Genomic DNA, 25735 nt, shown 5'->3' on the forward strand with positions numbered 1-25735 from the left:
TGCCTCCTCATTGGTAGCAGGGCCTGGAGGTCTCTGAGCCCTTAGCACTTGCGTTCACAATATGGCTTGTCATCAGTATCAGTGCTTTTAGCATTTGACAGATCAGCTGCATATGAGGGGAAAATGGTCAGTTACATCTGGTAAATTCTGAGGAACAATGGCTCGGAGACACCAAGAATGAGACGGCACAAGAAGGCTCTTTCTAAAGGACATTTTAATTTGTTATTATTTTTGTGTGTGCATGTTCATATCTGCCCATCTTTCTTCACACCAGCATGCACACACACACACACACACACACACACACACACACAAAGACCACCCATTGAAGTTCGTTCTCTACTTCCACCATGTGGGGCCCAGGTCAGGGCTGGGGGCTGGAACTCAGGTCATCAGGCTTAGGGACAAGCTAAAGCACTTTGCTCAGCCCAAGACAGCAAGATTCGAAACTGCTTGCTGGGCCTTAATAATGAAGTATGCCTCAAGCCACAAGACATGCTTACATTACTTTTCCTCTTCTGTAGATCCTGGACTGATGGATCTTCTCTTTCTTTTTCTGTATGTAGTAACTGTTGTCTGGGTCCCCAAACAAATGTGATCTTCTGTGGGTTGTCCCAACCACCCACCTCTGCTTGCACCGCATTGTCCCACCTACTTTGAGTCATCTGGTTCCCTCATCTATCAGATTCATCACCTGAGGAAAACTAGCCCACAGCAGTCAGCTCGCTCCACGCTTTCAAAGCCTTTCCACTTCTGTTCACCTTCCTTCAGGAGAGCATCCACAGCTCCCACCATGAGACCTACCCCCACTCGGCGCTGCTCAAACAGACTCTGGTCCTCTGTAGCTCCCATTGTACATGTGCCCACCCGTGCAGGGCCAAACTCGAGCACCAGACCTAGAGGCCAGAGCATTTGCCCAGCATTGAAGAGACCCTGAGCGCCATGCCCAGTGTACCGGGAAGAAAAGATTACCTGCTAACAAACACTTAGCAAATTGTAAAGGGTCAGTGTGTAGGTGCTGTTACTGACATTTGACTCCAAGGACAGCCTATTTTTGATAGTCCAGCGTAGTGACAGAGCCATGGAAACAATATTTCAGAATAGAAGGTAATGTCTGCAGAGCCTCTACGTAGCCCAAAGGACGCTTTAATCCGCCTAGGGATGAGGCGTGGCCGGATGATTAGGGAACGACCTCTTTCCCAGCAGTCGCTCCCCAGGCCAGCGCTACCTTCTCCAGCTCTGCTCTGAGCTTCAGCCGGAGCTCCACCCGTCACTCAGGAGTGAAACAGCCCCTGCGGTCGACTGTAATTAAGCATCCGCTCAGCCGGGGAGATCTTGGCACCTGCACCTGCCACCGGGATTCTGGCTCCCGAGGCACCTGCGCTCCCCGTGACCACCCCGCCCGCCCGGCCTGTGCACACGCGCACTTCCCCTCCCCCCTCCAGGTGCCGCGGGAACAGATGGAGCAATCATTCTCGTCTTTCCGCCAGAAGGCCCCCGCTGCTCCGGGGACCGCGCGGTGGTTGTAAGACACATAATTAGACACGTCAGCGGACAATGCGGCGGATTAGCGGGGGAGGGCTGGCGACCCGAGCCTTCCCTCCACCGCGCGCGAGGCAGTCGCCAGCAAGGATCACCCTCCCTTCCCCCGCCCTTCCTGAAGCAAGGATGATTGACAAACTGAGTCCTTAGCGGCGATAGGTATCCTGAGAAGGGTCTGTGCTCAGTCCCGGACCGTTGACGAGGATCCGCAGCGACCATTGGACCCACGTGGGACTGGTCCAGGACACCCACGGGAAAGGAGTCTATCCTGTTCTCTGCAATCAGGTCAAACCCCCCTCCCTCCCCCCGGTTCTGCAAGAACCCGAAGGACCATCGCCTAGTGCTTCTGATAGAGCACGCAGCGAGGAGCTCCACATCCGGACTGGGAATGCAGGACGATCTCGAGCCAGGCATTAGACTTGCAAGCCGGCCCCTTTTCTGTGACAAGCAGGGTGTGCGAGGCCAGTGCTGGCACCTGGGAAGTTGCAATCTTACCACTTAGGGTATCTGATAACCCGGGGCTTTTAGTTTGGCCCTGTGGGTAGCAAAGCCCAAGGCCGATTAGAGGTAAGAGAGGAAGCTAGAGCGCCAGTGTGCGGGGAGAAAGGCCGGAGGGAGAAAAGTAGGGAATGCAAATCCGGTCAGGAACTGCCCAGCACTGCAGTACCGCCTGGAAAGAGCTTGGGGTGGGGGGTTGGCTGATGGGGCATTCAGAGTCCGCCTGCCTGGTAAAGAAGGCCCTCACTTAGGACACCCGACTCTAGCACCGCCCAGTGGCCAACTCAGAACACTCAGGAGGACAGGGAAGCCAAGGGGCGACAGTTGGAGACTGTTCATTCACAATTACACGGTCCTCTCTTTGCTCCCATGATGCCCCCTTTTCTGGAGTGGAAACCCTGGGATTCACAAATGACAGAAACGGGCTCTACCACCAGGCCCCACAGGGCTCTCTACCAGGTGGAACTGAGTGGCTCATTCCACGGCGATGGGGACCAGAAAGGGGTGGCTATCAGTCACTCTCCCACTACTACCCTGGTCCTCCACCTACCAAGTCCCTGACGCTGCCCCAAGGTGGCCATTGATATGACCGAGACAAAGCACACCATCTCAATGAACAACCATAAACGAATCAGTGTTTACTTGGGTTGATCTAGTCAGGGTTATCTGAGGAGTTTGCTGGAAACTGGGACAAATAACCTCTTCTGATCAGAAAAGAGGAAGCTTCCGGCTGCTGGTAGCCATCTTGACTGAGAGAGGCATTCAACTGGAATTAATGTCAACACTGAGGATGTTGGAGCAGAGACCACACAAACCAGCTCTGTCCCATGAGAGTAGCTTGTGCAAGTTGCTCCTGAGACCCATTCTCCAGCTGAACTTCTCGGACTGTACCCCAGTCATCTCTCCTGTTTGAAGTCACTGTGTTAGGGTTCCTGTTAGCGCATTACCCTCTCTGGTGTCCTCCCTAAGACCCACTGGTGCTGATGCCTGAAGCCACAGACAGTACTGATGCAGTACATGTTTCTCCTACCCATACATACCTATGATTAATTTATAAATTCGGTGCAATAAGAGGAACAACAATAAAAGACCGCTGTAACAGTACCTGTTCTGTGTATGGTGTTTTGTGGGGTCCTCTCTTATCCTGGTGGTTCATTGGCCACCAGTCCATGTGGACAAAGGGGCAGAGGTGGTGACAGAGCTTTGGATGTGTGAACACAGCAGAAATAGCCTTCCAGAGACAGCTCAACTTTATTCCAGAGTGAGGGGAGATGTAAAGGATGGGGACATTCCTATCATAAAGTTACTAGTGCAAGTCTTAGTTATCATATGGGAGCACGGTCCTGTCCGAAAGCTCCTAGCACAATGTTTAATTACCACATGGGCAGCGGGAGAAAGCTTTTGCGGGGAACTGTTGTCAAGGGTCACACTAGAAAGTCCCCCCGCCCCTGTGGGGGGAGGGAGTCCTCCATGTTGCCCAGCTCAGAGAGAACTGCCAAGCCATGGTAGACAGCAGGGCCTCCTAGTACTATTTCTCCTATTCAAGGGTCCTGATCCACTATTACAGGTCCTGATCCACTATCACAGGTCCTGATCCACTGTCACAGGTCCTGATCCACTGTCACAGGTCCTGATACACCACCACAGGTCCTGATACACTATTGCAGGTTCTGATACACTATCACAGGTCCTGATCCACTGTCACAGGTCCTGATACACCAACACAGGTCCTGATACACAATCACAGATCCTGATACACTACTGCAGGTCCTGATACACTATCACAGATCCTGATACACTACCACAGGTCCTGATACACTATCACAGGTCCTGATACACTATTACAGGTCCTGATACACTATCACAGGTCCTGATACACTATCACAGGTCCTGATACACTATTACAGGTACTGATACACTAGTCTGTACTAGTGTACAGTAGATATTTTGTAGATATACTACGAAGATATACTACAAAGTCTGAGCAACTTCGCCATAGTTTGTTTTCTTCTGAGTTGTTTTTCACATAAAGGAAGTGTGTTGCAGCTTCTCTGTAGTACATCTGCAATGCCATCATCATGATTCATGTTTTGAGGACATTACTAAGTAAAATAACTAAGCAAGGAAAGACAATGGCTGACGTGCTATAAGGAGCTGTAAAGTGACCAATAGCAGGCACCACACACAGCAGGACAAAGTAGATAGAATCACAGAAGATTCTATCATACAACTCAGAACAGCTTGCAATTTAAAACTCAAGGATTTTCTGTTTAATATCATCAGACCATGGTTGATCACAGGGAAACAAATCCAGGTGGTAACACTGGATAAAGGACTAGAAAAGCTTTTGATTAGATCATGGAGGCAGACATTCTGGGAACCCACAACAGGCTCTGGTCCACACTGATGTAGACAGATGGGTGGAAGAGGGGTGTGGGAGCCCCAGGCAGAAATGTGAGTGTTCTCCTTCGAGCAACACCACTTAAGACTCCCAGAGTCTGCCTCTTTCATGTCATGCCCATTTCCAAGACTCCCTAGTGCCTATGCCCTTTCCTTGGCATTCTGTCTTCAGTAGATAGCTCCTTCTAACTTCTCTCCTTCCTGAGTTGTTGGTAAAACTGACTCCAGATCCCTTTTGTGGCTTTTCTTGATGTCTCTCACCCTCTTCATCCACCAAGGTCCCAAGTCTTTCTATTTCTCAGTTCAAATCTTGAGAGCAGTTTTATCAACTCAGTTCCTGACCACTTCCATGCCCTAGTGAGTATGAGGAGACATACTTGTTTAAAGACACACTGCAAAACATATATTCTGTGATTGCTTCCACTGCAATGAGCGCAGTTATGGAGTTCGATTTTGGAAGGTTCTTCAGTGACAAAAGTAAGTAATCACAACTTAAGAGAAGAAAGAGTGCTGGGTTTGTCAGCAAACCTCTCTATCTCTCTCTCTCTCTCTCTCTCTCTCTCTCTCTCTCTCATACAATATTCTGTCTGCATGTATTCCTGCAGTACAGAAGAGGGCACCAGACCTCATCACAGATGGTTGTGAGCCACCATGTGGTTGCCAGGAATTGAACTCAGGACCTTTGGAAGAGCAGGCAATGCTCTTAACTGCTGAGCCATCTCTCCAGCCCTCAGCACACATCTTTAATCCTAGCACTTGGGAGGCAGAGGCAGGAGGATCTCACTGAATTTGAGGCTCTACCTACATATCAAGCTCCAAGATAGCACTACAAAGAAAGACCTTGCCTCAACAAAGCAAAACAAAATAAGAGAAAAATGAGAAAGAAAAAGAAATTTAATTTATATAGTACAGGAATCCAATGCTATTTCAACAGTGGGTGAAAGTGTGTAGACTTTTTTGCTTTTTATTAAGAATTTTTTAATACAATCTTTTCTCATTTTACATAGCTATCTATCCCCGTTTCTACTCCCTCCTCTCCTCCCACCCCCCATCTCCTCAGAAAGGGTAAGACTTCCCATGGGGAGTCAACAAAGTCTTACAGGTTACTTAGAGGCAAGACCAAGGCCCTCCCCACCCCATATCTAGGCCGAACAAGGTATCCCACAGTTCTGTTCTCTTTTCCTTTTTTTTTTTTTTTTTTTTTTTTTTTTTTTTTTTTTTTTTTTGAGACAGGGTTTTTTTGTAGCTTTGGTGCCTGTCCCGGAACCAGCTCTTGTAGACCAGGCTGGCCTCGAACTCACAGAGATCTGCCTGTCTCTGTCTCCCGAGTGCTGGGATTAAAGGCGTGCTTAATTGTGCACAAGTCTGAATCTGTAGCTCACTGTTCCAGTGGACAGCTTGGTAGGAACCTATTTTCTGTTTCCATCTCTCCAGCTTTCCCTGGACCCACAGCCCTGGTCCTGATGGAGCCCATCCACTCTGCTTAGAGAGGAGACTTCACAGGTTCCCTGCTAGCTGACCACCCACCTAGGGAATCATGGGTAGAGAATGCTGTGAAGTCAGGGTTCGGGAGACCATGGCAGAAAGAGGCAGAACATAGGTGCTGATTGGGCCAGAACACGAGGGCTCCTGACCCAGCTGGTCGGGGAAGACACATACTTGATCTTCCTGATTAGAGCGTTGGCAGCAACATACACTGAACACAGAACCAAGGCTTATGGAACAGAGATGAACAGATGGTTGTGATTCGAGGTAGGGACACCTGCAGAATTAGCAGTCGGCCAGGGTGTGAGGCCAGCGCTCACAGAAGCCACCCAGTCTTTCAACAGGTGTCACATGAAAGAATCGTATGGACAGGCACTGTGTAATTGCTGGGAAGGACCCAAAGTAGAGGTGCCTTCGGTTTCTGCGGCACTGAAGGAGCTGTACACAGCTCTATGCTGTGAGTCCCAGCTGAAAGTGGCAAGTACTGAGACAGAAACTGTTCTTCAGGGTCAAGGAGAGGAATTACTTCCAGCCTAGAGGAATGAGTAGCTAACATCCTGTGGGCAGTGGCATTTGAAGGAGTCTTGAAGCTGGGGTGAGCTGGAAACTTACAAACTTCCAGAAGCAAGAGGGGAAAGCACCTGGGAAGACAACGGAAGTGAGACACACAGCAGACATGCAAACACAGCAACCATAGGAGCATGATCCGGGCAGCAGGGAATGAGTTTCTGGAGGCCTTCTAGGCTAGGAGGTTCAGTACTTCAGATGCCTGCCCTGGTTGAAGGACCATAAAGATCACTCAGTGGTTCCTGCTGATACTGCCCCTGAATGAGCACACCAAGAGCAGCGGAGACCTGGCTTCAAAGACAACAGTGTGCCCGAGATCCCTTTAAAGCGTGTCTGGAGACAGCAAACCCAGTGCCTTTCACCCAGCACCAAGCTCCTAAAGAGGTGAATCCTTTCCTCTTTCCTCTTGGCATTTGCAAAGCTCCCAGGCATCAGATTCCACAGCCCCCTTCCTCCGGCTTTGTCTTTTATGACTGGAGAGCAGTTTTCCTTATCTCAGAAACAAATGGTTTCCCCAGGAGCTGAGAGCAACAATCATTTATGTCTGACTCCTGCCTCCCTGTTTGTTTTCCAGCCTTGAGACAGGAGTTGTGTCAATGGGAGACGGCTGTGCCCCAGTCACTTGAGGGACATGAATCAATTTCCTAGCTGCATTTATCACTCGCGGCTTTAAATCAAGTCTAATCAATGCTTCCTTCGCTTGCTAGGGGCTGAAAAACGATAGACCACACTCAGAAGCCAGGCTCAACGGTTCCGATCCCGAGTTTCCACCTGGGAGTTAGGCGTTAAACCTCAACCAAACGCTCAGAGCTGTGCTTGTGAAACTTAACTTGAATCTACCTGATATGCAGTGACATATTTTTCAATAAACTTTTCTGAAAATACTATGTATTTTTAAATTTTATCCCTATTCTTTTAGCAATATCTGTTCTTATTATCATACAGATTTCCAGTTACTTCTTGTAAAATACAAAGGAGTCTGTTTTAAAATAATTTAATAAACTTTTTTAAGCCCCTTCAGTATGCAGTAACAGAATCTGTTTCCCACAAAGAAAGTGTATTTTCCACTGGCAGGTGTGAAAACCGCCCAGCAGCTGCTACCCAACTCAGCATGTGGTAGGGAGCAGGCCTGTCTCATTGGTAAATTAATCTTGTGCTGGTGAAAGATGATACCATCCTGGTTACAGCACCAGAGCACCATGCCCACAGCAAGGCTTTGCATTACTCCTCAAGGATAATGGGACAGACAGAACACAGGGAAGCCAGGGATGATGCAAAGTCAGAGGACAAGGTATCACTGTGACTCACTGATGTAATTAATGTTTCCATCAAACCTGATGAACTGTGCAGACTTTGATCACTAGCCTGTTTCCTGAATGACGATCAGGGCTGGGTCATTTCCCACTGCTGACTCCCCTAACAACCTGTTGTTACATGGAGCCTTGTTTAGCTCAGGGAAGTCAAGCAAGAAGGATGAGCCCTCATGTTGGTTTAATACTTCAAGTTCATCAAGCGTTTTGAAGATAAAGTCTCACAGTCCTATAAGATAAGCAAAGAAAACACAGACAAGTTCTGCATGTTTTTGTCAAAGACACATTACTACATGAGGGTGATCGCTTAAGATTCCATCACCTAGCGGGGAGGCGGTGGCATAGGCCTGTAATTCCTGCACTTGGGAGGCTGTGGCAGGAAGACACTAAGTTCCAGGCCAGTCTAGGCTATATGGTTAAGACATTTCTGCAAAACCCAAAAAACAAATCCAAGAGATTCTCTTGCTTGATGACACCAGAGCCACCAGTTTCCTGTAAGAAGATTCTATCATGTTCACACACTGAAAGACCAAATAACTCAATGCTGTACTTCTGAAAACACATTATTAGGTGACCCGGGACTATAATTTCAGCCCTATTTTCAAGATGAAAGGAAAGTCTTGGTGCTTTGACATAACCCTCCAGGGCAAGGTTCTGGAACTCAATTCCAAGTCTCACCAAGTTCAGTGAGTCAAAGCTCACTGTGCTGTGATTAGGGAGTACTGTGGTGTCTTCTGGTTCTTTCCTCAGCCTGCCTTCCCTCTCAGCATCCATCATTCTGAGGAAACCCCTACGGTTACAGGAGGTCCCTAAAGTTGCCTGGCAAGTTGTTTAGCATAAAACCCCCAAACGCAACCCCTTTGAGGGGTGTTCTTGGCTGCAGGTGTGGGGCAAGAGTGTTCTTAATCGCCTTAAACAAAGGCCAGGTGGCATGCTCCGTGAGTTTTAAGCCCGGTGGACAAAGGAAATTCAGGAGCCTGAAGCCGTGGCGCTCACACATGACATCGCTAATACTCAGGAGAGTTCACAGCGCCCCTTGGCTTTAAGAAGGTCAGGAGGATCATGTTCGCATATCTTTAAGGAAAGCAGTTTTTCCAAGATATTCTCACGAAAGTCAATCCTATCCAGACTCTAAGGGACAGAAACTGATGAAGGGAACAAAATGTCTACGGCTTTAAACATTTAGACAAGAGAGGATTTGTTCAACTTGTAGTAAATAGATCCAAAGCCCTTTTGAAGCGGCCTCAGGTAACATGCTGCTGAGGAGAACTGCATTTGCCATGGTCACAGAAATTCTGAAGCTCTCCAGGGAGCCTGAGAAAAGGCTCCAACACACCCAGGCCAGGCCGTTACAGTGTTGAGGAGTTAACACGCATGTCAAACAGCACAGTCACCCCAACTAACATGTTAATACAACCGGAATTTAGATGAGAGATACAAATCCTTTCCCTCGTTCTAATTCAGTCTTGGAATAAAAAGTGCTGAGACGAATGAACGAACGCGGATCGGGTTTCATTTCATTTTCACCCAAAGCCAATCAGTTTCCTTCACTTGTTCACTCGCTCACCGTGTGTCTCCGGAGCACTGAGAAGACAGTAGTGGTGTCGAGGAGTGACAAGACCTGACCCAGCCCCACTTCCCCAGCAAATGGCCTGCAAGCTGGGAAACGCATACAACTGCGACCGTTTCCACTCCAGATGGAGTAACAGGGAATAGCATAAGAGAAAAATGGGAGGATGCATGAAGCCATGATTTCCCACCATCAGGAGATGAAAGACAGGAAACAGACCAGGTGAGCTCTAAAACCGCCTCACTGTGCAGAAGGGACAATCCAGGCAGAGCACAGAGAAGTGTGGAGCACAGGAGACAGACAGCTTTCCAACCAAGGCAGCTGCTGTCGCCTATGGGGGGGGGGGAGGTCAAAGAGCAGGACAGCATGGCGATTCCAGTCTGAAAGGTCTCCAGTCTTATGTTTTGAATAATTCCTTCCCGTTACCCCCCAAAGTGGCAGTACCTTGACATCTGTGGAGCTACTGCAGTGGGTCTGGCTGAGGAAGCAGGTCGCCAGAGCTAGGTCTTTGCTTTTGGTGTTGGTCTGTTTCTTCTGCTTGCCACCACGTGCACAAGCCACCCTCAAAATTTCCCACCTTCACAGACGGAACCATTCCCACCCCATGTCTCTCCCGTCAAAAAGGATGGAAATCTTTTTGAAATTATGAGCTGAAATGAATCTTTCTTTCCTAAGTTGGTTCAGCCAGGTATCTGGTCATAGCTATGCAAAAAGTAAGGGGGCAGGGTGGAGAGATAGGCAAACAGACACACAGACACTGAAAGGCTACTCTCAGGAATATAAACACTGGGCTCTGCCCTAGAAGGAACAAATACAGAAGCCAGATCCAAACCAGTACAAGTCACTTAGCTAAATCCCTAAAGAAAGATAAAAAATATTTGTAGGAATGCAAACCCATTCAGCCGGCAAGATAAAATCCAGAGTTTGCCAGTTGATCAAAGACAGTAAGGCATGTGAAAAAGCAGGAACACATGATTCATGAGAACTTGTATGCAAACCTTTATAAAGAACTCTCAAACTAAAAAGTAAGAAAGTACCCTTCAAATTTGGCAAAAGATTTGGACACTTATGGAGGATATGTAACACATAAGTTTGTGAAAAGAGGCTCAACTCAATAAACCTTTTATTTTTGTTTTTGTTTCTTCGAGACAAGAGTTCTCTGTGTATACCTGGCTGTCCTGGAACTCACTCTGTAGACCGGGCTGGCCTCAAAGTAAGAGATCTGCCTGCCTCTGCCTCCCGAGTGCTAGGATTAAAGATGCGCGGCACCACCACAAGGCTCAACACAGTAAATCTTGAATCAGTAAACAGCGATCACAATCGGGCTTTGACTCCACACCTGTTGGAATGGTAAACACTAAGAGGGCTGGCAAGATGGCTCAGGGTAAGGGTGCTTGGCACCAAGTCTGATGATCCAGGTTCCATCTTTGGAATCCATAAGGTGGAAGGCAAAAACTGACTCCTGAAAGTTGTCCTCTGAGCTCCAATTTCAAACACACACATGCACATATGCATAGTAACTAAACACACACACATACACACACACAGTAACTAAACACATGCACACATACATGCACAGTAACTAAATAAGCAAAAGTAAAAATAATGAAAATTCCCAGTAGCATTGAGCATGGAGAAAATAAGAACACTTACCTACTACTGGTGTAAACTGGTCCTTCCAAGCTATGAGAGAAAACAATTCCACAATCTGGTAAAATATTAAACATGTCCTTACCACACACTCAGCGATGCCATACCGATATTTACCTAGGATAAAGGAAACATGTATGCACACAGAGACTTGTACCCAAATGCTCACATGGCTTTATTCAGAGTCCAAACACTGGCAGCAACTCACAAGTTGAACAGCGGGTGAATGGACAAATCCATCCCAAGAAACGGTCTCCGCACTGAGAAGACGACACATGAGACTCGGCATACAACGGCACACACATCGATCTCAGCAATTATGTGAGAGGAGCCCGAGCAAGGAGCACACTGCATGCTCTGCTTTCTGTGCGGTGCAGGCAGTGCAAGCTACCGGGCTATGACACAGCAGATCAGTGGGCGCTCCGGGATGTCGCTCAGGGGACACAGGTGGGTGGCATCTGGCTGGGAGAAAGGATGTCAAATGGTCCAAAGACAGCTGGAGCTGAGGGGGAAATTCACCACCCTGGTCGCAGTGAGCATTTCACCGGTGTGCTCACGTTAGTATCTCGCCCAGTGCACAGCTGAAATGTGAGTGCTGCCTGTCAGCTGTGCCGCTACGGCTAGAGCAGCACTTCTCAACCTATGGGTCTCGACCCCTTTGGGGCTGAAGAGCAGGTAGAATGCATATCAGGTATTTATTCTGCGATTCAGAACAGTAGCAAAATTACAGTAATGAAGTAGCAACAGAAAAGTTTCATGGCTGGGGTCACCACAACGCACAGGACTACATGAGGGTCGCAGCAGTAGGGAGGTTGGGAATCACTGTCTAGACCTTTTCCTAGTAGAACTTTGGTCTTCATTTTAAAATATTACTTGCACCTTGGAAAGAATCCTTTAGGTTTTATTTTTTAAGTTGTAAGGTATAAAAATTAAAGGTATAACTGTTAGCTCACTAAAAAGCACTATCCTCTATAGACAAGGGAAAAAGTACACAGTGGAAATGAGAAAGTCCATGCCTACATGAGAGCAGCCACTAACGAGCCAACCATTGAGTCAATCACGAGGCTCTTGTCCCCTCCCCTCTCCATCCTGCATACAGCTGTGGCTCCCAGCATCATCACCAGGTGTGGAAACCTGAAGCACGGTCCTCAGATCTTCTCCAACTTCCTCTATCAGAGGAGCCCGGGCAGAGACCAGTGTCTGCCCTTGACTGATGTCACACCCCTGGCTGGCCCCGTGTCTGCAAAGCTCTCTATCCTGAATGAGCAGGGTGCTGTCTGCTTCCAGAGAAGTGAGCAGTGAGGCCTGAGGTCCAACAAGCTCCTCTTGCTCTGAAGCTGAGTCTTCCGTGTCAGACGATGTGGTGCTATCCGAGTCACTGGGCTCAGGACTGGAGCCTGCAGCCGGCTGCCCGGGGCCGCACGGAGCTGCCTTTCCAGCAGCTTCTTCCTCCTGCACAAGAAGTGCGGCAGCTTCCAGTTCTTGCAGCTCCAGTCCCAGCTGGGCCTTGCTGAGGGAGACTGCTTTCAAGGCGTCCGCAAGGGCAGTCAACTTTTTGGACCTTGAAAATTAGAGTAAGAAGAAAAATTAGGTGTGCTTATGAATCAGACTAATGACAACAGGAAATAAAACATCACGAAGCTGGTGCCCTCACACGGCACTAGGGCAAACCCCAAACATAAGTCCCAGGTATGTGTGAGAGGAAGAGAAGGCGGACAAGCAGTGGAGGCAGGCAGATTTTCTATGACTTCAGAATGCAGATAGCCTTCTCCCACCCAAGGACAGAAGCTATGGGAACTAAGGGAAACCCCCAAATCCAACAAAACTAGGTCAAAGGGCTAGTGCTAAGGTGGGAAAATATGTCCAACTTGCATCACAGACGAGGGCCTAATCCAGAGGAAGTTTTGGAAAGCATACATAATTCTAAGACATAACAATCCAACAGAAAACGGGACAAATGACACAAGCATGATGAAGCCTTAGTGTTGCTTCGTGTTAAATCAACGAGGAAAGCAATACCCGCTAATTAAAAATGTTCAAACTTCGGGGCTGGTGAGATGGTTCAGTGAGTAAAGACACCCATCGGCAAGCCAGATGACCTGAGTACCATCCTCCAGATACACAGGGTGTAAGAAGTGACTCCTGCAAGATGTCCTGTGCTACACAGGCTCAAACAACAAACAAACAAACAAATGTAGCCTCGTTTCAGAAGAGCTGAAGTGAACAGAGAGCACTCCCGTGGAGGAGCTGCATGTTTCCCAGCCCCTCCCTCAGAACTGTCAGCGTGCCCATGAGCTTCCACACTGACAGACACGGTGGAGCAGATCCCGAGGATGGGCAGAGTGAGGGCGGCAGCATCACTGACAGAGGAAAGTCCAGCGCTTCAGTGGGCATCTCCAGAGAGCTAGGCAAGGGGAAAGGCCTGCCAAGGTAGAGAGGAGTCAAGACAAGCCAGTGGAGTAAGCTAATGACTCGGCAAAGGGCCAGCCTGCAGCTGGACTTTCACCACTACACAGTACACACAAAGCACAGCTGGGAACGCGTCAAGTAATCCAAATGACACCTGTCCCTATGATCACCTATGGAAACCTTTATTTTTCCAGAAAAAGTATCTTACTTTAAAATCATGTGTCCATTTGACCCATCACTAAGATGGCTTTTCTTTTTTCTTTCTTTCTTTTTTTTTTTTAAGGGGGAAGAATTTCCTGGGGATTAAACCCACAGCCTTATACATGCTAGATAAACTCTAACAATGAGCTACAACTGTGATCCTTGTTTCTTGATAAATGGTCCTGTTATACAACTCAAGGTGGTTTCACACTTATTTAGCCTCAAGTTCACTACCCTCCTGTCTCTAGCTCCTGAGTGGTGGGTTAGAAGTGTACCCTACCATGCTCAGCTTTTAGCTCCTATAGTCCCACATTCACTAGCTCAGGCTGGCTAGTATCCTGTTAGCACTGGGTTCTAACAGACACTCTGCAGTCTATACAAGTGTCATTCTGGATTCCACCCCTCCTTCCCCGGTGCAGAGATAAAAAGTAATTATAACTTCAAAATAGCATGGGCTACTTTGATATAAGAGTTGGAGGAATAAAAATGGGGATCACTACAGATAAAAGAAAAAATGGGGACATTATTTGTGGAGAAAAAACAAGTCATGTCAGGGCAGCCATTTTGTTCTTTCAAGCACAGGCAAAATTAATATTGGTTTTACTTTGCCATTCCTTGTAAATTCTAGAATCTATCTCTGTAATGGTACCACCATTTCAAAAATTAGGCTGTCTAAGGGAGCTGGTGACTCTTTTTGTCGCATTCAAAGCAGAACTGGCTAGTCCACGTCAAAAAAGCTTTGTCAATGACATTAAATAGCCAGCTTCTTACAAGTGCCAGCCATTCTGATATTCTTAGTGAACACACACTAGGTCCTGGTGCAGTTACATGTCTTTTTTTTTAAAAATATTTATTTATTTATTATGTATACAATATTCTGTGTGTGTCGGCAGGCCAGAAGAGGGCACTAAATCTCATTACAGATGGTTGTGAGCCACCATGTGGTTGCTGGGAATTGAACTCATGACCTTTGGAAGAGCAGGCAATGCTCTTAACCACTGAGCCATCTCTCCAGCCCCAGTTACATGTCTTTTATGTGTAAATGAGGAGCATGTCACATGCTAAGAATGCGTTTGTTAGTGAAGAGAATCAGTACTTAAGAGACTTGCCAAGGCGATCATAAAATCACACTCCAAACTAGATTTCTTAAACGTTGCTACAATTGTAATCTATCACAAAACTGTTAAAATAGTTTATTCTTTGTACAGTGACATAGTATCCCATTTGGAGGATCTTTTAAAATTATAGGTTGTTGACAAGTTCTGGCAAATTAACTAGAGGGAAAGTGTAAAAGGAGCCGCTATAAGCACACTCCTAGGACACAGCTAAACTGGCATCAGTCCTCTAATGACTTTGTATTCGGTGACTGCGTTCTTTGGGGTGGCGGTGTTAAAAAGAACCCACAGCCCATTAAATAGCCAAAGTTCAAAAAGAGCCCACAATACAACAGGGGGGCGAGATCACATAAATGAAACCGTACATCCTGTTTCTCGTTGTAGAGCTGTGTCTTGAGTGATCAATCAACTTTTCACCACTTCCTGCGATGGCAGGTCTATTGTAAATCTCATAGCAAACAACTAGGTTTCATTTCCTCTGCCCAAACCTAGGTCTGCCGGGCAGGATGCTCTGAGACTGGACTTCAGTGAGCCAATTTGAGATCGTTCATACTGGATGACAGTCTACTGGCTAATTCTGTTAGCACATCTCACCTTTTATAGGATTCTGTCCCTCGGTCCCCTACAACGTCTCAGGTTCAATCTGGAGCTAAGCAACACTTTTTCAAGGGCACTAATTCTGCCATGTCAGATTCCAGCCCACTGTAAATTTAGAAACATTTCTAAACTTCAGGGCCCTTTGCTTCAAACACACATTCACACACTCACACACACACACACACTTTAATTTTAAAAATTGCATTTATTTACTTAGTGCTTGGTTTGTTCAGAGTAACTTCCTGTTCAGTTTCCCACTGGATTTTAAGGCACTCTGGGGCATGATAATGAGAAACATCTAGTCCGTGGGTTAGTAGTTCCCTGAACTCCCCACTCTGGAGCTGCCCAGAACCCATAGGCTAGTGGTTCTTTCTTAGTTCTGCAGGCTGTGGGTGCGGAGTGAAGGTGGCCCCACTGATATCCTTAGCTTCTGGCGTGGCTGGAAGTGCTGGGACTCTGTGGCTTGTAGATGTACCATTCCAAGCTCAGCCCCCTCCATCCCTGCTGCTCTTTGTTAACTGCTCACATACAGAAACCTGAAGGCTGAGCAGCTGCAAGGAGGGACTTCCTGTTAACAGACACACTCACTGAGAGTTCAGTCCTATAGAATGGTCCTCACTCATCCTACACTTATAGTTGAAGCCAGGGCTCCTTTGCTGCATGCTTGAATGCCCCCGTGACTTCCATGGCACGACCCTACAGTTGCCAGGGAACTGTAACAGGGAACAGGCTCTTCCCTGTTACTTGCTCTCTTACAAATGCTTACCAGCTAGTTGTTGTGGCAGTAATCCAAATTATTTAATGTGAGAAAGAAAGTAAAAAAATGTAATGTGTGGCTGAGGAGACGGCTCAGTGGGTAAAGCACTCGCTGCATAAACACAAGCCCCTGAATCTGGCTTCCTAGCACCCATGTAAAAGCTGGGTGTGTCAGTAAGCACCTTTGATCCCACAGAAGGAGGCAGAAACAGTCAAAGCCTGGGGCTCTGCTGGTCAGCACATTTATCTAGAGAAAACAGAGAGCTCCAGGTTCAGTGAAAGACGCTTCCTCAAGAAGGAAAGTGGAGAACAAGTGAGGAGGGCTCCTGAGCTCTGCCTCTGGCCCACATACCCATGCCAGGTGAGCACATACGTGTACACACATTTCGGTGTCTTAGGGACATGTTAACTTGGCTGACGTCATGAGTTAGGAAAACAATCATGAGAACTGAGTGAGCCGTAAGCCGGGATCAAACCTTTCTCTATAGATTCGGCAGGGGCCGCTTCTCCAAGGTCCCGGCAGAAAAGAGTTTTCATCTTGGAATGTCACAAAGTATAGGGAAATCTTAAAAATCAGCAACAGACAGATCTACACACTGCACACAGAGTTATAAGTATATAGCCATGTAACAATGGTAAAAATGCATTAAGTACTTTAGCAAGTGTTCTCAGGACAATCTTACACTCACTGTCTTTTTATTCCTTTAAGGCTCTAGTATTTAAGAACGATGATGAATGCACAAACGTTCATCGTCTATGTATTTTTGGTCAGTGGATTCAAATGGGGAAGAGAATAAATCATCTAAGCGACATGGCCAGATCACGAGGGCAAGCAGCTCTAACAAGGAGGGACCACACCAAGGCGCTGTGGGAAGGGACAAGGCTCCTTTCTGCATAGGTTACAGAAGGGCTGTCACTTCCTGGGTCCCGTCCTGGGGGCAGGCTCTGCTCAGAGGGATTATATCTCACCAGCCCATTCAGTCCCTACAGCTGCCCCAGGGAGTAAAGCTTCTCCAGGCTGCCAGTGAGGAATTTGAGCCCCATCCAGTGCGGACGGAAGGAGAGAGGAAAGGGCACTGGGGGTGGAGGGGTGGAGGGGCACAGAGGAAAGCAGACCGATTTCTGGTACCAAGTGGGAAACCCGCTGACGATTTGTGAGTGGAACCAAACAGCTGTGCAAGTTCAACAAATGAAACCCACCTATCTTTGTAAGCTACAGAGGGTCTCATGTCTAAGAGGAGACAGGGCTCTCCAGCCCCCTTCCTCTCCGCAACTACCCCATGGCCCCATGAAGCACAGCATGTGGATATGCCAGCCTTGAAGAACTCTGAAAACACCTCAAATTTCACCTAACAGAAGGGGCTTAAAGTCATTAGTGATGGCTGTCTGAATCAGTTCCTCTATCAGTGGCCACTGACAAGACGGAGTCTGACAGTACTGCATGCTGAACCCTCACCTGGAAGTGGAATAGGATCTTATGTAGACACAGGTTTGGCAGATGTCATCAAGCGACAAGGAGCCGAGGTCACACTGCATTATGACGAAGGCTCTAATTCACTGACTTCACACTGAAGGGTTCAGTGAATGGTTCCGTTCACGGCATTTTATAACCAACTGGCAAGGTAGAGGAAAGTGTGCCCACCTCTCCCCAGGATCCTCCACTCACAAGCCTAGTGCCAAGTACGCTCCTAGCCATGTTCCCATGGAGGGGTTAGTGCGGCCACGCCGTTTTGTAAGCTGGTTTTTAAGATGCCCCCAAAAGATCTGTAGGGCCTGACGATCAGTCAGAATGCTCTCCTCATCATGTTGACTAAAGGAAGTCACAAAACAGTAGTTTCATTATTTCAGTCACAGAAAGTTCAAAACCAGGCAAACCAGGCTAGTGAGAAGCAGCAATGCAGACACAGGGCGGGTGGTGCTAGGACAGCGCAGGGCAGCCTGCTGAGTGTTTCTGAGTCACGTCTTAGGGCCAGGATAGTGGCTATATAATGCTTTATCCTATTAAAACACTCATTATGTATACTGAGAGTCTGCACAGACCTCAATAAAAATTAACTTAAGATACTCCTTCCCCCAATCCACTCCTTTAGTGGTATATTATTTGTGTTTTAAGAAATAAATCTTGTCTGAAGACCAGAGGCAAAGCTAAAGCCACTAGAGGTCAGGTAATGGTGACACACACCTTTAATCCCAGGATTTGGGAGATAGAGGCAGGTAGATCTCTGAGTTCAAGGCCAGCCTGGACTACACAAGATCAATGCATTAACAAATCCAGGTGGTGGTGGCTCCTTTAATCCCAACACTAGAGGGAATATAAAATGGGAGGAGAGAGGCTCTGGCTGCTCAGTTTACTTGCGGTCGCCCAGCCTTGGTAGAGGGAAGACTTCTCTAGTACCTTGGCTGTTTTGCTTTTTCGGATTGAATCCCAATTTCTGTCTCTGGGTCTTTATTACTGTACTACAGAAAAAAAAGCTTACTTTCTTAAAACTGATAGTGTATGCAATATAGTAGCTTGTGTATGTGTATGCACATGTGTGCCCATATGTATGTGCAGATATCAGAAAACACTGGTTGTCATTCCTCAGCTCCCATGCATCTTGTTATACTTAAAAGTTGCTTTTTTTTTTTTAAGATCTATGAGTGTTTTGCCTGTCTATATGTCTATGTACCACATGAATATCTGGTATTCACAGAGGCCAGAAAAGGATGTCAGAAAAGGGAGTTTGAATTGTTGTGAGGCACCATGTGGGTGCTGGGAACTGAATCCAGGTTTTCTGCAAGAGCAACTGTCTCTTAGCTGCTGAGCCATTTTTCTGGGCCCTTGTGTTTTCTTTTTTGACACATAGCATCTCATTGGCCTGGAGCTTATCAAGCAGTATAGGCTAGTTAGCTAACAAGTCCTGGAAACTGCTCCCTCCCACCTCTGCTTCCTCAGTACTGAAATTATGAGCACATGCCACTGACTCAGTTTTGTTTAAAAGGGTCCTGGGGACCTAACTCAGGTCCTCATGCTCATGAGACAAGCATTTTACAGGGCTATCTCCCCAGCCCAGACAGCCCCCAAGGGTATAAGAGATAAACTATTTCACAAAGCACCTCCCAATCAAAGGCCACTCTATCAAATGCCCAGGTCTTTGTGTCACTGCTATAAGAAGCAGGAGAAGATGAAAGCTGTCTAGTAGACTCAGCTGCCAGACTGCTCACTTCCATCCAGCACAGCTATGTGTTTTCCATGCAAGAGCCTGGTCTATATCACACTTGTCTCTGTGAAACAGTACTTGCTCTAGCCATTCAAGTTAGAGGTTTTTTCCAAATAAATTCTGAAATTCAAGGGATTACTTTGTCTAACAATATCTACCAGTATCAATATCTATATACCTAGGTAGACATATAGACTCAAACATGTATTTTTATGTATTTCTAATGAAGCACTTATTCAGACTGTTCTTAAGTATTTTTTTTTTAATTTTTATTTTATGTGTATGAGTCTCTTGCCACTTGTGAGCCTGATGTCCACAGAGGCCAGAGGCTCTTAGCTACGGAGTCACCTCTCCGGCCCGGTTTTGGAAGCTCCCTTTCCCAGTTTCCTTGTACCCTGTGCGATGGCCCTCAGGAGTCACATCCTCAGAGCATGGCACTGATTTTGCTCACACCAGCCATGCACTATAATCGCTGATGCCTGTATCTCTTCTGAACTACTACTTCCTCATGGAAAAGCTTCTACAGTAAGTCCCTACGTTAGGCTAAAGGTTATCTATAACTTAGGTGAAAACAGACCTAGTTGATTTTCTGGATAGAAACTGAGCACAAAAGAGAATGAGGGAAACCATTATCTCAGCCACCAAGAGACCTGGAGTAAAGAGTTCCGCACGTACACGTGCAAAGTATTGGTAGCGGTCTGTGAGGAGCATCAAAGCTGACTCTTTGAGAATCGATGCTATTGTTAAATGTGCACAGTCCTAGACCCTGTCAACAGAACATGTAAATTGTCTACAACAGTTCTGAGGCTGGGAGCTGTCCCGTACTTTATTACAGTGATCATGAGACCGTCGAAGATTAAGACCCCACTAGTTGGCTGGACACTTCATCAAAACTCCAAGTTCACTTACTCTTCAAGACTCAAAGGACTCTTTTTTCTTTCTGGTTTTTGGAGACAGGGTTTCTCTGTGTTGCTTTGGAGCCCATTCTGGAACTCGCTCTGTAGACCAGAGATCCGCCTGCCTCTGTCCCTTGAGTGCTGGGATTAAAGACATGTACCACCACTGCCCAGTGAGAAAGGACTCTCCTGTTATTAAAACTGGAGAGTTGCCAACACACTGCTGTCAGACCCAAACTGGTATCTACGCAATCACTGACTGCTAAAAATAAGAACGAGAGAATGGCTGATATATCACCTCACTAAGCCAGGGGTGCAAAGTACAACTTAAAACCTCACAGTCGAGACGCTTACGGAAGGCAGTGCATGCTCCTTAGGACCTGGACGCTAAAGCTCATCACGGTTTGACTCAAATGATGGTGCTGAGATGCCTGCACAAGTGCTATTCCCTTCTTATGCCTTGTCTGAGAGGCCAGGTGGGTCTTCCCTTGGCGCCATCTCATGTTACAGAGAAAGCCAGGCCCACATGGAGCAGTTTGCAAAAAAGTAGGGAATGCGATCGGTTGGCAGGGAGCACAGAGCTTGGCTTTGATCACAGCTGCAGGCCCCACCTGCTTCAAAAGGCAGCAACCACACAGCTCTCCCACTCCCTTGCTCAAAACCACAAGAAATCAGCTGCGATAAGCTGACAGGGAAAACATTACACAGACTGCTGACCCTGCTGCAGGCAGGGAAGAGCTGCCTCTGCTTGGCTTTGATTTTCCTAAGCCTGAGCCTGAGGGAGAGACAATAGGACTTTCTTCTTGTCTAGTGCTCCCGATGGCAAGGTACATTCAGATGGAGCCTGGAGGAATACCAAGTGCAGAAGAAGGGGAAATAAATAAAACAAAACAAGAACACAGGCTAAATGCAGAGGCAAGCTGTCGTTAGCAGCCAGGAAGAAAGATCATAGCACTACTCAAAGGCAACTAGGTTTTACAGGCTTTTGCTAAAATACACAGGGCTGGAAGCCCTGGCAGTGATCTTTGTCATGTTGCTGTCCTGCTGTGTGAGGCAACTACGTATTATAAGTCTCGTTTGTGCATTTTTTTGTTCCTATTGTTTAATGTTCATTCAAAGAATCAAACAGAGCAACAGAGCCTCTCCATGTCTGGCCAGGGAGCTGGACACTGAGCAATCACAAGCAGCAGTTTTTCCTTTGGCACACAGACATTCAGGTTGCACCGTGTGTGCACTGCCTCTTTGAGGCTAATGGCCAGCCACACTATGTCTTTACAACACAGCTCAAAATGAACCACCAGGCTGGCTGGTGCAACCTTGGTCTGGTTCCTCTAAACCCTTTAGAGTCCTGCTGTGGCTTCCAAAGCCCATTCCACTCTAATGTGGTCACTGCTGTCAACCAGGTGCCACAGGATCAACCAAGTGCCCTGGATTTGCTAGGCCCTGGCAATGCACAAGTGCCAGTAGCTTGCCCAGTCTCAGGAAACTGTATCCAGTATCAGAGCTCCCACCCTCCAGGCCAAGGCTACAGACTGTGGCCCACAGAAACCAGACAGATGGAGTCTCATGGGCAGGTGGGGTCTGGACAGAATGGAAAGCACTTGTACCTCATAATAGAGACAGCTGGCCCCAGCTCCAGCCAACTGTTACCACATGAGCATGGGCCAGCAACTGCCAGAACTCCATGATTCAAGAGCAGCTATAAACCCAGACTTTTACATAAACTCTTCCAATTTTTAAGTGTTAAAATCAATTTAAAGTTTCTAGAAACATAGGGAGAGAAACCAAATGTGACCCAAGGCAACTAGCCTGCAACCTTTACAATTACTTAGCTTCATCTTCTCAATTCCCTGCCATTTTCTGGGTGCCACAGCATGATTGCCCTAACTTTCATGACACGCTATACGTGCTGTCCCTGCCTAGCTCATCTCCCCTTTCCTTGCTGTGCAAGGTCACACCCAACTATCTTCAGTTCTCTCTTCAAGACCCCTCTCCACTAAACCCAGTGTGCTAGGCTGAGTGCCTGTCCCTGTTGTAGGCAGTGAGCTGGGGTCACCCACAAGTTCTCTAGCTCTGCTTTCTGTATATCTTGTCTCCCCAACTAGAACACATGTTCTGTAACAAACACTGCTTCAGATACTCTACCAACAGAATGCAGAGATTGTCTGGGGTTCTGTGCTCTGGAACACTACAGAGGGACTGGCTGACTACAGCTAGACAGTAAAGACCTCAGGCCTTGACATCAAACAGGCCTGGTTTGCTTGATCTCTCTGAGCCTCAATTTCTATACTTTTAACCTAGGGCTATAATAAAATGGGACATAGCCCAAATGCTTATGCAGCCCATGAGAGGAAGAAAGGATGTATACAAAGCCCAGAGCCCAATGCCTGGCATGCAGCAAGCACTTGATAAATGCTAGTTGTTACCATTACGGACTGCTCCCACTGCTAAGCCAGCATGGCAGCAGTACAGCTTGGTTGTTAGCATGCATTTATTGACCACTTATACGGTATGCCTCACTCCCTATTTTAGAGATGGCTGAAGAGCGGAGGTCAAGTGGCTGGTCTATGGAGACGGCAGAGGTCTGAGGACTGACAAGCTGGCTCAGAGCTCACACTGTCCATGATGTTCATGGCCTTGCTACCATATTCACAGTGGCAGGGGTAACTTTGTGACCTCTGTCTTCCCAGACTAAGAGCTGGACCGGCTTAGCTGTTCATGGATTATACATCAAGAGCCTAAGGGCTACTCTAGACCTGACTAGCTTAGAAGTCTCAGGACAGAGGAGTCTGCTTCTCTGTCAGCCTGACTTGGGCTCTTGGTTTCTTGGATAAACTAAGAATGATAAGAAAAGGGAAACATACTTAGAAACTACCGCAATGTTACAGCTATCATGTGGACCCCAAACTGTACTCACTTAAAAGTGGCTTCTAGACATAAAGTAAGAAAAACCAACCTACAGTTCACAACCCCAGACAATCTAGAAAACAAAGAAGACCCTGAGAGACATACATGGATCTACACAGGAAGGAGGAAAAGACAAGATCTCCTGAGTAAATTGGGAGCGTGGAAGTCACGGAAGAGGGTAGAAGTGGGGGGAGGAAGGAATGGGAGAGAAGAAAAATGTAGAGCTCAACTTAAAAAAAAAACCTGTGACAGACATTAACTGACAAAGATGTCTCTCTGGTCACACAAAACAACTGGAAAGGAACCACAGTGCTGGGTCTCCCCATTATCCGAGAAGATAGCAAAAAGGTGTGTCTTGTCTGGCTTTCAGAGAGGCAAAGAAAAGATGAGACCATAGTCCAGAAGTGGTGATCCCCAGGAGTTGCTGGAAGTCACAAAGGTGAGGCCACCTATTGGGCTAGCCTAAACCCAGGAACGCTGCATATGACAATCATCTATGGTCTCTTGATGGGGAAGACTGGAGCATGGACTCTGACCATAAAGCTGACTAGGCTCACGTGTGACTTGACAGAGACTGAACTTAGCTTAGCAGAAGGCAGTCTATTCCAATTTCAGTTTTCCTTTTTCTATATTCCACTGGCATCTTGGGTAAAACACAATGTTAATTCTAACTCCATCATATAAAAAACTCTCTCAATTCTTCAGTCTTCCAATGCCTGTATTTATGCCTAGCATACAGTAGTGCTCTACAAAAGATTACTAGTAGATCTGCAAAGTCACATTTATAATGGGACCTACCTGGACAATAGAGTCTACTTCCAAAAAGACTATATGGAATGGCATGCTAACCCAGATCCAACAAGGGAAACTTAACAGGGACAGAATGCTGGCGTACAAAAGAGTTCCACAATAGCCCGAAATGGAGTATAACAAAGGTTTATTTATATGGGGATAAACTTACAGAAAAAGTAGTGATCCACAGTCCTCTGTGTGCGCTGGGTACTAGAACCAAATCCAGCAGCCAAGAGGCCTGCACACACTTTTTGTCTGCATTTATAGTACATGAGGACACTCCCAAAGTGGGCTGGTATAAAGGCTATTGCTAAAGGAGTTACTACAGCAAACAGAGGCAAAGCCCCCAACAGCTGGACCAGCAGATGAATTGTGTTTAAGAGCAGCATCTTACCCAGACAGGAGGATTTTAGGAGTTTGGCTAAACTGCAAAGTAAAAACAAACAGAATGTTAAGGTTCCCAACATAAACAGATGAACTCCTGGTGTCTGCTGAGAAAGTGATGCTCACCACAAAATGAGAGCAACTGCCCCTCTAGAGAGAGGCCAAGCCTGGAATGTCACACTCACTCTGGAGAATACTTTTAAGAAGCCTGACTGAAAAGGGCCATGGGGTTCTGACAAAGTAGAGCTTGCTAGAGTAAGGTCAGGTTGGGCAAAAGGTTGGAAATGTGGGACCTGGAAGAGTGATCTAACGGCCGAGGAAAACGGTTTCAATACGGTGTGAGACTGGCTGCATCACAAAGGACCATCACTAGGGAAAGTAGTGCCAGCATTAGCTTCAAGTCTTACAGCAGGGAGATGATTTTGCTGGGGTGTCAGAGAAAGTTAAGACAAAATGCGGCCTTTCTGGTAGAGAGAATAGAAGATGCAAGGGTGATGGATAGCAAAAGCTGTGGCCAATTTGTGAGATGCTGACTATATCTCCACAGTAGGAAAAAGGGTGTCTACCAGAACCAAGGAACAAAGCTTAGAGTCTAAGCTTTGATATTACAACATGATGTCATCATCTACAAAGTTCATGAAATCAAGATACATAAACGCAATTTTTAAAAGTAGCTTCTGAATTTTGTGTTGAGACATGTTTATAGAGACCCTTGACCACACGCTACTGTAGGCAGTGGGATAGACACATCTGGCTTAGATAATGAGGCAGTGGACATGGAAGAACAACTCACTTAAGCTTTTACACTATGGAGAAGAGGAATTACAGATACCCCCCCCCCCAACCAAGACAATTATGGTAAAAATGTCATTTCAAATGGCCAGGTTGGCATTATTATGGAAAAGACATACGGGACAAACCATTGCAGGAAGGAAAACAGAGAGGGCACTTCAGCAGGAAGCAAGACATACAGACCTGTGTTAAGGGAGAGGTATGGGGACCTAAAGAAGGGATTTACATGAAAGAGAGGAGAGGAAGAATTCAAAGGACTTAGTGATTGATTCAATATGGAGCTGGGAATCAAAGACAGGAACACAAGACTGAGAGGAGCCAAACACCATAACCTATGTAATGAGGACCAAAGCCCAGAACATCTAGAGTCCCAGGTTATAAATGGACTTGTTTGAAGTATAATTTTCACATACACAAAAAGTAAGATTTTGAAACGATATTTGAATTTACTAAAAATCAGTTGTCTAAAGTTTACTGAAACAATGTTTACAAAAAATAAAATCATTAAGAACAAAAAGAAAACAAATCAGGTAAACAGTAATTAAAAGAAATGGAATGGGACATGATGCACATGTTTGTAATCCCAGCAGCAGGGAGGCTAAGGCAGGAGGAGCATCACAAGTTCAAAGCCAGCTTGGGCTAGATAGCATGTCTCAGCCTCACA

General features: G+C 46.7%; 1 protein-coding gene across 2 annotated transcripts in view; it reads right to left on the reverse strand.

The window, feature by feature from the left end:
• Positions 1-11179: 11179 nt before the first annotated feature.
• The window catches only part of Shq1 (SHQ1, H/ACA ribonucleoprotein assembly factor), a 107775-nt gene continuing 93219 nt past the window's right edge, over positions 11180-25735 (reverse strand). For both annotated transcript variants that reach the window (XM_041637950.1, XM_041637941.1), the window contains one exon: positions 11180-12583. In XM_041637950.1, the coding sequence (XP_041493884.1) occupies positions 12076-12583 (508 nt within the window). In that variant the 3' untranslated portion in view covers positions 11180-12075. The remainder of the gene's footprint in view (positions 12584-25735) is intronic.

The sequence above is a fragment of the Microtus oregoni genome, unplaced genomic scaffold, assembly GCF_018167655.1.
Source record: "Microtus oregoni isolate MIOR12 unplaced genomic scaffold, Mior012 000002F_ref0000024, whole genome shotgun sequence".
Taxonomy (NCBI): domain Eukaryota; kingdom Metazoa; phylum Chordata; class Mammalia; order Rodentia; family Cricetidae; genus Microtus; species Microtus oregoni.